Source organism: Choloepus didactylus, chromosome 5, assembly GCF_015220235.1.
Source record: "Choloepus didactylus isolate mChoDid1 chromosome 5, mChoDid1.pri, whole genome shotgun sequence".
Classification (NCBI taxonomy): domain Eukaryota; kingdom Metazoa; phylum Chordata; class Mammalia; order Pilosa; family Megalonychidae; genus Choloepus; species Choloepus didactylus.
The window spans coordinates 157,487,804-157,506,220 of NC_051311.1; the positions used below are offsets into that span (position 1 = coordinate 157,487,804).

Sequence of the window (18,417 nt, forward strand, 5' to 3'; positions counted from 1 at the left end):
AATGGATCAGTAGCCGCTTCCCTTTTGACCTGGTATGTTCTGAAAGAATTCAAGCCGGTTTTCTTGGTATCCAGAAATAATCATCCTGACTTGGAAAATATATTTGTTTCCTAAAAATGATCAAATAGGCTGGCGCTTGCTAACACTTAGAGACGCTTGGATATGCTGACAGATGGAAGTTTGGAGATGCTAAGATAAGAGATGGAGCCCAGAGTTTGCCCTGGAGAAGCTAAGAGAGGACACCCAGATGCTTAGAGAGAAACACCCTGGGAGAAAGAAGCAAGGATACACAGAAACTGAGAGAGAGAAGCTCACACAGATGCCCAGAGACATTTTGGAGAATGCCATGTTGAAACACAACCTGGGAGCAAAGGACCAGCAGATGACAGCCATGTGCATTCCCAGCTGACAGGTGTTCTAGATGCAATCAGCCATTCTTCAGTGAAGGTATCCTCTTATTGATGCCTTAGTTTGGACAGTTTTATGGCCTTAGAACTGTAAATTTGTAACCTAATAAACTCCCTTTATAAAAGTCAATCCATTTCTGTTATTTTGTATAATGGCAGCTTTAGCAAACTGGAACAACCATATACAAAGATTAACTCAAAATGTGTGCAAGACCTAAATATAAGAACCAAACTATAAAACTCCTAGAAGAAAACATAGGGAGGTATCTTGAGGACCTGGTGTTAGGCAATATTTTCTTAGACTTTATACCAAAACCCAAGCAACAAAAGAAAACATAGATAAAAAGTACTTCATCAAAATTAAAAACTTTTGTGCATCAAAGGACTTCATAATGAAAGTATAAAGACAACCTACAGAATGGGAGAAAATATTTGGAAACCATGTATATAAGGTTTAATATCCAGAATATATTTTTTTAAATCTTCCAGCTCAACAACAAGAAGAAAAGCAACCCAATTAAAAAATGAAATGGGAAAAAGACTTGAATAGACATTTCTCCAGAGAAGATATACAAGCAGTCAATAAGCAAATAAAAAGACGCTCAACATCATTAGCCATTAGGGAAATGTAAATCAAAACCACAATGAGATACCATTTCACACCCACTAGAATGGTCACTATTTAAAAAGAGGAAAACAACAAGTGTTGGAGACTATGTGGAGAAATAAGAACACCTATTTATTATTGTTGGGAATGTATAATGCTACACCTGCTGTGGAAAACTGGCTGTTCCTCAGAAAGTACAGACTTAACATATGACCCTGCAATCCCACTTCTAGTTTTATACCCAAAATTATTGGAAGCGGGGACTTGAACACATATTTGCACATCACTGTTAATAGTGGCATTATTCACAATTGCCAAAAGGTGGAAGCAACCCAAGTGTCTATCAGCTGATGAGTAAACAAAATGTGGAATATACATACAATGGAATATTAATGAGCTGTAAAAAGGAATGAAATTCTGATACATGTGACAACATGGATGAACCTTGAAGACATCATGCTGTGTGAAATGTCAGACACAGAAGGAAAAATATTTTATGATCTCACTGATACGAAATAAGCATAATAAGCAAATTCCTAGACTCAGAAATGAGATTACAGGTTACTAGGGAGCAGGATAGGGGAACAGAATGGGGAATTAATGCCTAATTGGTACAGAGTTTCTGTTTGGGGTGATGAAAAAGTTTTGGTAATGGATGGTGGGGATGTTAACACAGCATTGTGAAGGAAATTAATACCACTAAACTTTATATTTGAATGTGGTTAAAAGGAAAAGTTTAGGCTGTCTGTATGTTACCAGAATAAAAATTTTCAAAACTCCATAGGACTGTACAATGTAAGCATTGAACCCTAAGGTAAACTATGGGCTACAGTTAATAGTATAATTATAATAGTATTGTTTCATGAATTTTAACAAAGTTGTCACACTAATGCAAAGTGTTAATAATAGGGAAAACTGTGTGTGGGGAGCCTATATGGGAACTCTATTATCTGCAGGATTTTTCTGTAAACCTACAACTTCTCTAATAAAGAAATTTTTTTTTAATGTGGCAGAATGTTAAAATTTGGTAGATCTGGATATCTGGGTGAGGGGTATTATGTCGGAGTTTGGAGTTGTATTATTTTTTGCAACTATCCTGTAAATCTGAAATTATTTCAAAATTAAAAGTTTAAAAATCTGTAAAAACATACATTAGAATCAGCAAAATCAAAACACCAAAAAAATAAACAGAAGATCAAAATAAAAAAAAAGAATGCAAGAAAGGAAAAATAAAAACACTGATTTCACAATTCAAAAAAAAAAATGATCAAATGAACACATTTTTTATTCTGAAGACATCTTTGGGAGATAATGTCAGTGACATTACATTGTTTCTCTATGGCTTTATTTTTGGCATCTATAAAATGAGGTGACAACCATTCTTCCTAATAGAGGCTGAATAACAGAGCAGTTAAAATTTCAGGCTCTGGAGCCAACTGGTCTGGATTTGATATTAGCTAGGCCACCGTGTAATATTGTAAAGATGACTTAAGCTCTCTATGCCCACACTTTTTCATCTATAAAATTGGAATAACAATAGAGTAATTATGAGGAATAAACAAATTAATAAATGTACAACCATTAGTATAATGCAATAGATGTTGACTAATTTCTCTGAGTTGAAAAGAAAAAAGTACATAATAGGTAAGAATGGAGCATAAAAATGGTAAATATATGTATAAATGTACAATTTTTAAAAAGAAAAAAATTAATTTATATCTAATTTATATCTACTTATCATAGAAGACATGAGATCTGAGTGTTGTTTCCTTGTCTTTATTAACCAGTGACACGAACACTGGTAATTTTATATCCTCATCTGAATCCCGTTTGCCATTTTTTCCCCATTTTAAAATGACTTCCTTTATTTTACAAGTGATATTACAGAAAAATTAGAAAATGCTGAGAAATGCGAAAAAAACTAGTCATGCTCCCCCACTACCCAGAAATAATTATTGTTTATTATTTACTGCATAGCTTTCTAGACTGTTTCGTGATGTATAATATATACTTTTAAAATGGATTTTTCGTTAAAAATAATGTTTGAAGCTTGTGCTTTTAAATCTGCATTGAGCGTTTTTTTGCGCATCAATAATATACTTTTAAGGCATTTTTCACAACTACAGGCCTAACATTGTTTTTGAGTACCATGATTTATTGCAATATCTCTTCTTGATGTGTAGTTGGATTGTTCTGTTTGTTTGCTTTTAAAATGATTTTTTAATGAGCATCTCTGAATTTCCAGCAATGCACTCTTGTGCAATTATTTCATTAGGATAAATTTCTAGAAATGGAATTACTGTGCCTCTGATATCTTGCGTACAGTGCCGCCAGGAATATTGATCTGCCAGTAGAATTTAAGCTGCTCTGAGGGCTCATGTTGCTTCTTCCTGGATCCTCTGTCTAGAGTATGATATGAGGTTGGAGAGTGAGGTGGACAAGGGTAAGCTGTTTGGAATCACCCAGGTCTGGTTTCCATGTCTGCTCCAACACCAAATAATTGTATGACTTTCTTTGAGCTATGAATCCCTCATAGACTTAGTTTCCCCAGCTGCAAAATATTTTGAGGACTGAAGGATGTAAACTTACTAAGGTGATTTTTAGCACAGGTCCTAGTGTTTTTAGGTGCTGAATAAATGCTAGATAAAATCATTATAAAATATCCAATGCTTCATAATGTCCATGGCCTTACCTGACTAATCTGGAGGAGACAAGAGTGTTCTAGAAATGTTTAGGTAGGAAGCTGGCTGGTTTAGAAATCTCCTGCAAGGTGAATTGAACTTCCAAAGCAGAGTCAGAAATAAGGTGAACACAGAGTGAAAAGGGGTTGCATGTGAAGACGCTATTACTCATAGCCAAACAGCCACATACCTCTACAGTGTCATGTGTCAATAAGTGTTGGTCTGATGGACTTTCTGGCTAATAGAGTAATGGTTCCAACACAGCCTCAGTATTGTGGATCCATGGATTCCACATCCTCAGAACCTGACAACGCTGGAACACTGCTGACCTTTAGTGGAGTCTACTTCATTAGTTGTGATTTGTAATCCACCCAGTGATTCAGAAAGGACTGGTAAAGCAGACTGAGCTGTACCAGCCTTGATTTGTGGCCTTTAAAAAATATGATAGAGTCACTCTTAGTTAGTGAATATGTTTTTAGGATGTTTCTTGCCGGGAACACTTCCTTTCAAAAATTGGTCTTAAATTTTTTTTAATTATTTATGAAGGATATTATATTTCCCATGTACTTTGGCATGTGAAAAAAAATTTTTGAATGGGAAACTGACATTTCTTTTAGCCTTGAGGAGTCCTGCATATTGATTTTTAAATCAACTGATTTATTTAAGTTGACTTTATTTTTATTTTATATGGATTTTACAAAGGCTATGCAAATTGGAAGGCATTTCTGAAGAGGGATAAATACTTACAAGAATGAATTATTATTAAGAAAGTACTTAAAAGTTGCTATCATTAGATGATTGTCTTAACTTCTTATGTTGAAAACTGCCACTTCATTCAGTCGTTTTGCATTTCCTTTTTTTTTTTTCAGGAGGAAAATGAAGGCCCGTGCCCCACCTCCTCCTGGAAAACCTGCTACTCCAAATGTTCACGGTGAACGGAAACCCAACAGAGACTTGGCCCTCGTCCCTCAGCAGAACCTTATCAACATGAAAGAAAATCTGTGGAACAGCCTGGTGGATATCACTGTGGTGCTCCCCAGTGGGCTGGAGAAGAAGAGTGTGGTGGATGGGGGGTAAGAGGCCAGGGAGTGGCAGGGAGAAGGCTTTGTGTCCCCATTTGCGAGTCCAGGGAAGAGAACTGAAGAGCGGTTTCTGACGTGTCGCATGTCCTCCTCCTGTCAGGTCTGACTCGCGAGGCCTTATGGGTATAAATCTGGTCCTTGGTAATAACCTAGGACAACCTGAAGTGCCTCACCTGAAAGAACTGCCCTAACCACTGCTTACCTTAATCCTTAGCCAGGACAGGCTCCACAGCTCACTTCCGGTAGAGGGTAGGCTCAGGAAGGAGGTCAGGTATGGTCAGGTCTCCTCATAGGTGACCAAACCCCAGATTTGACCAAAAACCAGAGTTGCCCAAGTCCCTGGCTCTAAAACTACATAGTCAGGAGGGGAGCCCTCTGAGTTAATCATCCCAGTGTCCACTTACAAACTTACCTAGAGAGCACCTAAATATGGTTAGCAATCACCTTTTTCAGATGAAAACAATTCAAGTTTAGATTAAAGGATAGAATCCAACCCATGGATATGAAATTTAACCATCATTATGTCAGGATAAGACACAGGTGTAGTTTGTGTGCGTTGATATAAAGGTGTATACTCAGCTTTAGTTCTGGAGAGATGATGTGTTGTTGAAATTATTAGTAAAATAACGAAGGGTGTTTCTGTAGGATCCAGCTGCTAGTAACAAAGACTCCAGAAAATAAATCCAGAGGGTGGCACTCCATTCTGCTTTGGTGGGCCTACATAGTTGCCAGGGATCCACATTTTGTTGATTTCTGTTCCATTATTCTCAGCAGTGAGATCTAGTCTCAATGTCACCACATTGTCCAAGATGGCAGCTAGAGCTCCAGGCAGGAATCCGAAAAAAGGGGGAAAGGTAAAATGGAACACCCGCCATTTTTCTATTTAAAAGCCATCCTGAAAGCCCCATCTACAACTTATACTCTTTAGCCACTTGTAGCTGTGAAAGTAAGATTGGGAAATCTCGTCTCTCAGCTGGGCATAAATTCAGGGTTTTACTTAAAGACTATACGGCTGGAATTGGATAGAAAGTGGGCAAGTTGCTGAATTACATGTGGTGACAGAAGGTTTGTACATAGATTTTAAAAATCCAAAGGGAAAGAAAACCTGAAGCTCATTCTGGTCTCTCATTGGTGTCTTTGTGAGAAACCACCTAGTACTTTTTCTGAGTGTAACATGTACCTAGAGGTAATTGAGTCATAAGTTAAGAAGTGTACCTGCTTATATCTAGATGATTAGAAGGAATATATGCAAAATGAATCAGCAGGAGGGTACAGTTGAATTTTATGAAATTCCTTTAATGTGCTAACAATGCATTTTGTAAAATAAAATTGTTAAAATGAGAAAGCATATCTCTAAGCTTAAAGCAAACTGGATAAAGAAAATTGGCTAAATTCTAATAATGTGTGCTTTTCAAGCTATGGAATAGTATGATTTATATTTGACCTTAGGGTAGAGTGCATGCATAATATTTTTTAACAAAATGGATGCAATACAATAATGATTATTCTTAACAAATATTTTATCAAACTGCAGGAAAATAGAAAAGGAAAAAATTCACCATAAACTCTGCCATTAGGATATAATTACTGATGACATTTTTTGGTTTATTTCTTCTAGTCATTTTCACATTTTCCCCTGTAAAGTATTATGAAATTTGTAATGCACATGAAAGAATTGGTGTATGTGTTTATGTGCTTGTATGTAGGTATACAAAAAATGAATTTTAAAAGAGACCCTTGTACCCACCATCCAGTTTAAGAAACAAAACCTAACCATACCCTCGATGCCCTTCCCAGGTGAATCCCTTCTCTGTCCACCCCCAGGATTTTGTGTTTATAATTCCCTGGCTTTTCTAGTTTTTGCCACATACGTATGTATCCTTAAACAATATATGGCATCATTTAAAAGTTTATGGAGAGGGTGTCTTACTGTGTGATTCTTTTGAGACTTGCATTTTTTAATATCAGTATTTTGTTTATGAAATGTGCTCATGTTCATGAATATATCAGTAAAATTATTTTTCTGTCAGCTGTTGCATCGGGTGGATACAGCACAATTTATTTATATGTTGTCCCATTGGTGGAAGTTGGGGTAGTAACTAGTTGTTTGTTCCCCCCAATGAGGCTATGAAGACTCTTGTACGTCCCTCTTGGAAGATGTGCAAGAGTTTCTCTAGGGCAGTGGATTTCAAACAGGGGTGTGTGCACTTTTAAAGGTAAGCGTTGTAGGTGGCTAGTTGAAAGGCTTAAGGGAATCAATTTCCAGATCCTCAGTTCCCACATGTAATTTTCTTAAAGCTGATCTGCCTGTGAATGTATCTGTGGCCATATACACTTCTTTTTCCTCCTTCACTCACAAGAGGGAGTGTTTGAAATATTGGCAAAGCCTCCTCCAGTCATAGAATCTAGAGTTTTATTACCAATAGAATTTCAAATTTTATGTTTAATAGCTCCCAGAATGCATCACAATTATGTTTGATCAATTTTGTATGGTTACTATTATTACTATTAGTAATAACTCAGTCTGTATTCAAAATTTCAACAAAGTCACAGGACATCAAAGTGCACATTTTGTGGTAGAGAAGTATGGTGGAGGGATCAATTGCAAAAACTTTCAAGCATAAAAATATATTTGCATAATTTCTATGGGGAAATGAATGGAAATAGTGTTTCTAGGAAAATGAGAGCAAAATCATATATAGTTATTGTTCTAGTTTGTTAATGCTTCACTGGAGAAAGGCCATTGGCATCTGGAAAACCTCTGTTAGCTGGGAAGGCACGTGGCTGGCGTCTGCTTGCTCCAAGGTTGCGTTTCAAAATGGCTTTCCCCAGAATGTCTGCATCAGCTTCCAATGGCCATCTTCAAAATGTCTGTCTCAGCTCCAGCTCACTATGAGCTCCTTCTGTCTGAGCTTATATGGTGCTCCAGTAAACTAAACAAGGCCCACAATGAATGAGCGGGGCCACACCTCCATGGAAATTATCCAATCAGAGTTATCACCTACAGTTGAGTGGGTCACATCTCCATGGACACTGAACCAGTAGGTTCCAACCCAATCCCCACTAATACCTCTGCCCCCACAAGAATGCATTAGAGAATATGACTTTTTCTGGGGGACATAAATACACAAACTGGCATAGTTAATTACTTAAAAGGAATATTTTCAAGTATTGTAAAATGGATAATGGTGGATATCACATCACTCTGGTGTTTTTATTCTGATGGATACATTTAGAAGAGTGGTGACAGTTTTATTTTAAAGTTTCAATATTCAGATTATATCAGAAATTACATCTTTTCAAACTGTTAAAAATTTAATGAAAATTCAAGGTGACAGTTTAATGGGAAAAAGGGTAAATAGTCTTTAATTATTTTATGGGATGTGAGAACAAAAATTTGAAGATCATGGCTCCAGGCCTAGGGTCTGTATCTAGGATTGGAACTGTTGAGTCTCAGGATGATACTTGGGATCCACATCTTCAGCTGTAATAGGTGATGACAAACTGCTTTGCAAAGTGGTGCCGCCAGGGAAGCATCAGGCATTCCTCTTCAGTTGCAGCAGTTCACACAGCAGTCGTGCTCAGGTGCAAGAAGATGAGATCGACTTTAGACTGATGTGGGAGTGGCCTGGCTTGAAGCCTTATGTCCCCCCAGAGCCAATATCTCCTGTAGTAGTTCCATAGCTGGAGATTCCAGGGTCTCTGCAAGAGGCATGCCAGATGGAAGAGTCACTATACTTAGCAAACCCAAAGCTGTGGAATCCTCATCTCTTGTCCTAGTCCAGATACACTTTAGCAGTCAGAGATCATTTTTACCATGGGTCATGTTAAATAGCAATATAGGCAACATACCAATTTATCAGGTTGCCCAGGGAACGGCATTAAAACATTAATAATAGGTTAAGTTCTCAAGCAGAAGGGGAAGGTGTTTTGTTAACCATTTACCATAGAACCACTTTTTCAGTTAAGGAAGTTTGCTTCTCTATTCTGTAAATATTTTTTGTCAGAAATGAGTGTAGAGATTTTTCAAATTGGTCATGTGTTTGTCTTTGAGCTTTTAATTTAGTGAAATGCAATAATATATTTTCTTTTGGTAAGCCAACCTTGTTTTACAGATTTAAGATCAACTTGGTTGGTATGTACTATCTTTTTATTCTATGTTTTTCTTGTTCAGTTTTCTAATCTTTTGTTTATAGTTTTTTATGTCTGTGCTCATGAATGAGATGCAGTTTATAAAGTTCCTTTCTCACATTGTCACATCTGGTTTGGGTTGGAGGTTGTTTAAGCTTCATAAAATTGGTTGGCTGGTGTTCCTGTTTGCTAGAGCTTCTGTTACTCAATCTAACAGAAATGGATTGGCTTTTATAAAGGGGGCTTATTTGGTTACAAATTTACAGTCCTAAGGCCATGAAAGTGTCTAAACTAAGCATTGACAAGAGGATGCTTTCACAGAAGAACGGCCAATGGCATCCAGAACGCCGCTGTCAGTTGGGAAGGCACATGGCTGGCATCTGCTTGTCCCTTACTCCTGGGTTGTGTTTCAGCTCCTCTATCAGCTCCTATGTGTCCTTGCTTCTTTCTACCAGGGTGTTTCTCTTTAGGCATCTTGAGTCCTCTCATAGCTTCTCCCGGGCAAACTCTGGGCTTCATCTCTTAGTTTAGCATCTCCAAATGTCCTTCTGTCCACATCTCCAAGCATCTCTCTGCATCTCTGTCAGCTCCCAAGCATGTCTCCAAAAGTCTCTCTCAGCTGCTCTGAGCTCCTTCTGTCTGTGAGCTCTCTTACAGGACTCCAGTGCTTTCATCAAGACCCACCCTGAATGGGCGGGGTCCACACCTCCATGGAAATAATTTAATCAAACATTTCCACCCTAATCAACAGACTAATCGGTCTGCCCCCACAAGATTGCATTAAAGAATATGGCTTTTCTGGGGGGCATAATATATACAAACTGGCACAGCTGGATCCCAAATCCCTTCCCCTCTGTCTTTTTAAAAAGTTTTGTTTCCTTTATAGAAGCTGTGAAAATCTGTGTACTTTCTTATGGTTTGCTTTCCTACTTTTTTTCTTCTTCTTCTTCTTCTTTTAGATTGAGATTTCTCCCTTCTTTTTTGGGGTTTTGGTACCTAATGGCTTGAAAGACTTTTTTCAATCCCTTTTCTACTCTTTTACTTATTTTACAAATTATACCGTGTGGATATAATCTAACTGATGTTCTCCTGGATAGTATAAGAGCTTAGAATATTTTAGCTTCAATTATCTCTTTCAATGTAAAATAGCTATTTTAGTTCTTTTTTTTTTTTAATTTCCCAAAGTAGACATTATGATTGTTTTATGTAATTTTTTTTTGTTTAGATTTTCTTGCATATTTTTAATTGTTTAATTCTCTATTCCTCTTGCACCTTAGATCTTTCTCCTGGAATTATGCTCCTTCTTTCTGTAACATATACTTTAGTGATTATCTGTCAGTGATTAATGCTCTTATCCTTGTTTGAAATTACCTTTAATTTTTCCTCTATCCTGAAAGGTGATCTTGCTAGCTGAACAATTTGGGGTTAACATTTGCTTTTTCTTATACTTTGAAGATGCTATTCCATCATCTTCTGGTTTCCATTATAATTATTGAAACATCAGCTGTTGGTCCAATTATAATTTCTTTGTAGGTGGTATCTCTCTGCATTCTTCTTTGCCTGATTTTTTCTTTGGTGCTCCTCAATGTCATGATACCCCTGCCTGTGTATAGATATTTTTTTATTTAGCCTGGTTGGATTCCATTGTATTTCCTGAACATGAATTTAAATCTTTTATCAGTTGCAGGAAATTCTCAATTATTAGCTTGTTCAATATTGCCCCTTCCCTAGTCTCTCTGTTGCTTTCTGGAAATTTCTTTCTCCGTCTCTTAAGTTCACACTCTGAATGTTCCATCTCTTGGACATTCTGCAATTGATTCTGGACATTTTATTCACATCTTTCAGTTTGCTCTCTCTTTAGATGAGTTTTGCCTGCTGTTTGACCTTCTATTTAACTGTTTTACTTCACAAATTCAAACATTCATATCTGGTAATTCTATCTGGTTATTTGTAAATCTTTCTGGTCATTTTTGATAGTCTGTTTTACCTTACTCATAGTATGAATTCCCTTTTTACTTTTTAAATTGTATTAATTTTATACTTTGTATCTGATAATTTCAATATCAGAAATTTTTTATGTCCATCTTGCTTTTGATTTTTTGTCTGTTGATTTTCATTCACTCATGGTGCCATGTTCCTTGTGAATTTTAAAAATATTAATCACATAATGATTGGAATTTCTATCCAAGAGGAGCTTTTCAGGCCTGGATTGAGATGCTTTTATCCAGAGAGGATTTGTTTTTGGTTCTTCTCTTTTCCTGGGTTACCACCAATCTGGAGCCACATTAAACTTAGTTGTCCTCTTGTGATTCACATTGGTAGGATGAATCCAGAATCCAACTAAGAGAAGCACATATTTGCCTACACTTCCGACACTCAGACAAGTTCATCACCTGTCCTTACTATAGATTCCCACCCCCCACACCCCTTTGCTTGTTGAGCTTTTCATGAAGGCTTAATCTTGATTGTTCCAGTTTCAGGTGGGGTTTGACTGTCTGCTGGCACAGGCCTGGGGTTTGTCTCCTCGTTCCTGGGTGCTGTTAAAATCAGAGAGCAGATGCCCCAGGTAGCTATCTGCTTCAGAGATTACTTATCTCCCTCGTTCTTCCTCCTCTCATGTTTTCCCTCCATGGGGATTATTCTAGTTTGCTAATGTTGCCAGAATGCAAAACACCAGAAATGGATCGGCTTTTATAAAGGGGATTTATTTGGTTACACACTTACAGTCTTAAGGCTATAAAGTGTCCAAGGTAATGCATCAACAATGGGGTACCTTCACTGGAGGATGGCCAATGGCATCTGGAAAACCTCTGTTATCTGGGAAGGCACGTGGCTGGTATCTGCTCCAAAGTTCTGGTTTCAAAATGGCTTTCTCCCAGGATATTCCTCTCTAGGCTGCAGTTTCTCAAAAATGTCACTCTTAGTTGCTCTTGGGGTGTTTGTCCTCTCTTAGCTTCTCCGGAGCAAGAGTCTGCTTTCACCAGCTGTCTTCAAACTGTCTCTCATCTGCAGCTACTCTCTCAGTTTCTGTGCATTCTTCAAAGTGTCCCACTTGGCTGTAGCAAGTTAGCTCCTTCTGTCTGAGCTTATATAGTGCTCCAGTAAACTAATCAAGGTCCATGCTGAATGGGCAGGGCCACGCCTCCATGGAAATTATCCAATCAGAGTTATCACCCACAGTTGGGTGGGGCACATTTCTATGGAAACAACCTAATCCAAACATTCCAACTTAATCCCCACTAATATGTCTGCCTCCACAAGATTGCATCAAAAAACATGGCTTTTTCTAGGGAACATAATATATACAAATCAGTACAGGATCTTTGTAACTTTCTTTCTAGCCCAATCATGCATTTAGCATTTGAAAAACAAAAAAATCCTCAGCATTTTTAGATGTTTGTAGCTTTCTTTTTTCATTCTCCTGGAATCAGAGCTCTCCAGCCAGTCTCTATAAATTTGGCCCATTTCATTATACAGAGAAGTAGTTGTATACTTTTCCCACTTAACTTTATCACTTGAGAAATGTATCATATTATTAAAGTTTAAAAAAAATATTAATTTAATGTATGCATAAATTTTTATCAGTGACAGTTTTGGATTACTTCTAGTTTTTTATTGTCATGAAAAGTGCTTTTCATGATTTCCAGATATAGATTGCGATGTCGAATTAGTTGAGCACTTTAAGGACTGATCCTCAAATTCTATTTAATGCTACTCATGCTAATGATGATAACAGCCACCTACCTGTTACTGAGCAGTCACTACACTCTGTGATGGAGATGAACATAGAACTGTCAATACCCTGCATTAAGAATTTTGAATCCTAGCAAGCATCTCTGGGAACTAAAGTTAAAGTACATATGATTCTGGCCAAAATTGTAGCATTCCTTTTAAAGCAATAGCAGTATTAAAATAGATCAACTTTTGACTTTTAAATCAGATTTCTACCCTTAGTGTTTTTAGTTCAGCTCTTTTTAGCCTCTAAAAGGTTGCTAATTTTTTTTTACGTTTATCTACTAAGGGTTGGGTATTGTTTTAGAGGTAGCACAGGAAAAGTTGAATTCATAAAGAAAAGAAAATTGATTGGAAGAATGGTCCCAAGTAGAATATGTAAGCAGGTAGAGATCCAACACCGTGTACCCCATGAACAAAGAAGAGGATCTGATTTTCATTTCCTCTGGATAAATTTCACACTGGTAGAGGGACTGGAATGTTAGTCAAGAACCACTTCTCTGAGGCCTAAATCCCAGCTACATATTTTATAAGAAGATGGCATTGTGGGCCATTTCTTAACACTGCAGCACAATCACCCAGTTTTACAAAGGCATGAAAAGAGATGGAAAATCTGCCTGAAAAGGAAAAATGTAATTTTGAAAAATGTTTTCAAACTGAACAGGTTCTTCAAAATTTAAGTGCAATTTCTTTTTATTCCACTCGTAAAGCAGAAGCCACCATGCAATTTTGCAGTGTAGTTACTAAGAATGGGTGTAACATTAGAGTATTAAAAGATTTCTGTTTTCTGTATAGTAAATTATAATCTCGTCTCCGAGGTTTTCTGTAGAATTAACTGAGTCACGGCAGCCTCCTGGGCTACCTTAAGTGAGTTGTTGCTACGATAGATAATGCTGATGCTTCACTCTTTGGGAATTGGTTTTGTGTGTCATACTCTTTAATAATACAAGAGTACACTGAAGCCAAATTCCTGAACCTTGCTTAAAACAGTTCTACTGTTTACTTTTTGTCAGTGTGGTTTCTCTCTTCTGTTTTAAACAGTGGATTTAGTAAAGAACATGCATGCCTTTTATAGGATAAGCAAGTAGTATTAACTTACAGTCAGCCCCTTAACCATATTATTTCTTGACATGAAAGATTCTTATAAAGAAAATACTTTGGTAATTGGATTTTGGTGATCCCATTTTCCATATCACAGCAATTTTCTTTTTTTAGCTTCCCTTGGATTTAAAAGCATAAACAGAACTTCAAGTCGTGTTTACAGAGATTAAGACATGGAATCAGCATTCTGGGCCATTCATGAGAAAGATGCTCCAGCATATTTTTAGGAGTGGCGTTCCCAGCCCCGTAGATGGCTGCTGGAGGGAGGGTACCATCCAATCACGTTAAGATCTTTGAAGAGACAACACCATCAGCCAAAAGGGAGCTTCCTGAAAGTGGGCCAGGCGTTTAGAGTGTGGGAGGTGTGTTATTTTTACGTGGTGGGATAGTCATGTCCCAGTGGGTGCATGTATTCAAGAGGCCCAGGGTGGGAAAGAGGCAAGCACTTCCTCTGCAGAAGAGAGGAGATCTTCCGTATTTAGTCTTGTGATTCTGACTCCAAGGGCTGTGGGACCCCTGATGGCAACTGGGGGTAGTTTACAATGAGGCAGGATTTTTAGCACAGGAGTACCACAGAAGAGGGCAGGTATTGGGCCTCTGCATTCCTTCTGGAGAGAGCTCACCTGTTTCGAGGTAAAGTGGAAGAGAGGCTGTGAGGGCCAACCATGCTGGCTTGTTCTTTATCTGATCTCCTCCAACAAGGTGATCATGAAGCCTCTCAGGTGGCTTGACAGTCCCTACTGGGCCTGAAGCTGTTGAGGAGCTGGTGGCCTTGGGTTTGCGCCTTGGAGAGCTCCCTGCTTCCGGGGCTGGAGAAAGCTTGTTCTTGCTTTGCTTCAGGGCTCAAGTGTCCCAGAGAGGAGAGGAGAGGAGTTCTGGGAGTGAAGGTGGCCCTGGCAGTTTTAATGCTCTATACTGGGATGTCTGCCAAAAGACCACTCTCTGAATAACGAGATGGACACTTGTTTTGTTTTATTTGTGTCTTCATTTGAAGAACCCTCTTCTAAATAGAGTAAATTCATGAGACATGGAGCCCATATTGGTAAACTTAGCTGTATGTGACTTTCATCAAGCAGCCTTTCTGACCATCCTGTGTAATGCATTTGGTCACCCAGGTTTTAACTCACCATTTCTAATGGTGTACCTTCCCCAAATGTTTCTGCATCATTAAGGCTTTGTTTCTTTGGGTTACGAGCAGTAGGTTGCAGAAAGCAGTTACTATTATTTTTTATATTGTCCTTATACCAGTCATACAGAGGTAAAGGCTCAACTTTTGAGAACTTGATAGATTTAAAAAATATGAACATATGTATGCATTCATTGAGCAAAATACATACTGAATTATTAACTGTTGCACAGGACTGGGAACCAGAAGAAACTAAATAGCTTTTGCAAAATGGCCAGTTTGTGTAAGAAGCAGGTAGCCCAATATTGCTTGAATCTCAGTTGAGAAGGGGAGGTGGGTCTGGTCAGTTTGTGTGGCCACATTCCAGGGCATCTCCTCATCCATCCAGTAGATCCTTGGAGACCTGAGGTGGTATTCCAGTTTCCACAAGGAAACTAAAGTGCATCAGGACATTGATTTTCCTCAAACTAGGGAACATGATTGTATATTAAGAGTAGAATGCAAAACTCACGTGCATTTTTAAGATAAAGTCTAGCAGGCAACTGGAAGAATACTGGGGCTGTGTGCCACATCCCCCAGGGGATGTTCCCAGTGAGTCTCATCTACCAAATGAGAAGCACGTGGACAGGTCCTTACTTCCTTATAATCTGGGCACAGAGTGTTCTAGGTTCCGAAGTAACATGACTTCCAAGATATAGGTCAGCAAAGGGATACTTTGAAGCCTGAACCTTACTTGAATGCACCTCTTGTATGAGGTCACCTGTGTACACGCAGCCTTCCTAGGTGTCAGTCCTGGGCAGGAGAACTGAGGCTTTCCAGGATTCCCAGTCTCTGCACCTCTCTCTAGATCCAGGGGCTCCAACCAGCCCTGTCTTTTAAACAGTGTTAAAATGTAAATGCCTTTCCAGAAGCCATGCCCTCTCCCTACTCCTGTGTGAGGACTCGGTGTGTTTGCTGTGGCTGTCTGGCCAGGAAGCCGTTTGGGATATTTGAGGGTGTGGCCAACTCTCTGGGGTTGGACGGTGTCCTCCTGATTGCCCCGCCATCATTAATCTTGGGTTCCACTTCTGCTGACTTCTGATTTGTATCTGAGATGCAGGCACCCCTGATCCTTTACTGATTGCCTTGTTCCTTCCTGCCTCGGTTGATCAGCCCAAGACCCACTTCTCCGTAAGAACGAATCTTCGCTGTGGACTCCAGCCTCCACCTGGAGTCCTGCCTCCATCTGATATGCTTCTTCAGGTCTCCTGCCCCTTCTTTGCCGTTTCTCGTGTTCTGCCAGTGTTTTACTTTGCATTGGGCCACCTTTGGAGGACTCCCTCTCACATCTCATCCTGCCTCTTTGATGCCATATTATGTTTTCATGGACTTTCTCCCAGGGCTGGATGCTGGTTCTGCTCCACCATGGTTTACCTCTCCCAGGGCTTAAAGCCACAGGCTGGCCTTGGTCCCACACCTGAAACCAGGCAAGATTTAACAGAGCTTATGGCATTCACTTTATTTGACCATTGTCAGGAAGTAAATTTGTAGGCTCAGCACTAAGTGACCTATTTATTCAATCAACGCGCACGTTCTCAATGCCATTATAAGTGCGGTAGTTTTCAAAGTATGATCCCTGGAATAGCAGGATCACTTGGGAACTTGTTAGAAATGCAGATTCCCAGCCCCAACCCAGACCTATTTAGCCTGATATTCTGTAGGTTGGGACCCAGGAATCTGGGTTTTAACAAGCCTTGTAGGTCCTGATTACATGTTGACTGTTGAGAACCATGCTCTAACGCAGTCACCTGCTCAGCTACATGTCAGGGGGCCGTGGGTACACAAACAGTCCTGAGAATGAGCTCAAGCGCTCCCTGGTGAAATGACATGAAGAAGAGAATTATTGCAATGGTTAGTTTAAGCAGGCCAAGAATGATCTTACTGCAGCCCCATCGTGACAGAGGGAGTATTTGTCTCCTGTGTCTACACTGAACTGCATCAGAGGGTCTAGCTAGAACGGCTGGCTTTGGGATTTAGACAGGAAGACCTGTGGATTCGAGGACAGTTGATTTAATCAGCCACGCCTTGATGGAAATGTGGCTTGGCCTCTCTCCCCCATGTGCTAAGTGTTTGTTCCCCCTACAGCTTGCTCTCTGTCACCCGATCTCCTGCCTGTACTTCCCCAGGAAAGAGCCTGTTGTGCACACACAGCCACGCTTCTCTATTTTCTCTCTCTGCTGGGGTTTTCAAAAGGAGCTATGGATGTAATAAGACTGCTTAACTAAAGTTACGGTCTCTTTAAAAAAAAAAGAATTGAAGAGCATACACATTTAAAAATAATTTGTATTTTTTAAAGAAAAAAAGGTACAAAAAACCTACTCATTTTTAATATTGTAAAGTAGAGTACACAACAAATGCTGAAAAAATAAATTTCACCTCTTCATGATGGGCATTTAATAAAAGAGATTTGGGGAACAGAGAGACAAAGAAGTTAGGAGGAAGAAATAATGAGGTGCAGCAGAGAGAGAAAAACCAAGAGATTTACTCTCAGAACCCTCCACCCCTTTTACTTTGTTTTAGGATAATCAATCCCCTTTCTTTCTATCTTTGCTCTTTTATTGAACCTAGGATTTAACCTGATTTATATATATATATAAAATATGTTTATATAATACATAGGTATATATAGTACATAGGTATATGTAATATATAGTATATATACTACATAGGGATATATCATATATAGGTATATAATATATAGTATATATGGTATGTAAATGTATATGCATATGTGTATATGTATATGTACATGTATATGTATGTATTTTACATGCTGATTTTTGTTACTCATGGTAGTTACGCTCTGTGAAGTCCCCAAGAACCCTGACGTAGCAAATACTGAACCATCACATCTAAGGGAAATGCAGAGTTATGTTCTTTTGAGCTTCTGGTCACAACATGTTCCCCAGTCCATCAATGCATAACCTTGTTTCTGTGTGTTTCTGTTTAAAGGTATCTTATATCTTTTATTTCCCCTTAAGTTAGCATACGAAGATTCCCTAGGAAGTTCTTGGTTGCATCAGCTTCTTTGAGCCTGCTTCCCTTTGACCCCATGTAAAAAGGGTATCATAATTGCCTTCCTAACATTTTAGAGCAACATCTAAACAAAGTCTCTAAAAATAAATGTAAACAAGTTTGAACATAAATCCCACTGTAGGGCAGGTTATTGGAGCTCATTAAATAAGGTGTTGATTCATTAATATGGAACTCACGGCCAGCAGTACTAACCTCCTGCCTGAATAAAATTTATCTAACATGCATATTTTCTCCCTAAGCCTTCTTGTGCTTAGGAACGCTGATCAGCACCTCGGCACTATGCTTAGGGGCCACTTAGGCAGGAAAATCACCAACAAAAAGCACAAAAATGCAAACACTGTAGAACTAAACAGACCGCGAAAAGGATGCTTGTTTAGAGTAGGAGAGCCGAAACAAGAAGGCAGAACGTTCCCTTGTTCGACCTCAGCTGGGGATGCATGCGTTGGGTGACTCAAATTTTTTGCAGCTCTGCCCA

The 18,417-nt window shown here is 38.8% G+C and overlaps 1 protein-coding gene across 6 annotated transcripts in view; it reads left to right on the forward strand.

Moving 5' to 3' along the window:
- COBL (cordon-bleu WH2 repeat protein) overlaps positions 1 to 18,417 on the forward strand; it is a 289,300-nt gene that overhangs the window by 106,124 nt on the left and 164,759 nt on the right. For all 6 annotated transcript variants that reach the window (XM_037837168.1, XM_037837170.1, XM_037837171.1 and 3 more), the window contains exon 2: positions 4,565 to 4,768. In XM_037837168.1, coding sequence (XP_037693096.1) covers positions 4,565 to 4,768 — 204 coding nt within the window. The remainder of the gene's footprint in view (positions 1 to 4,564; positions 4,769 to 18,417) is intronic.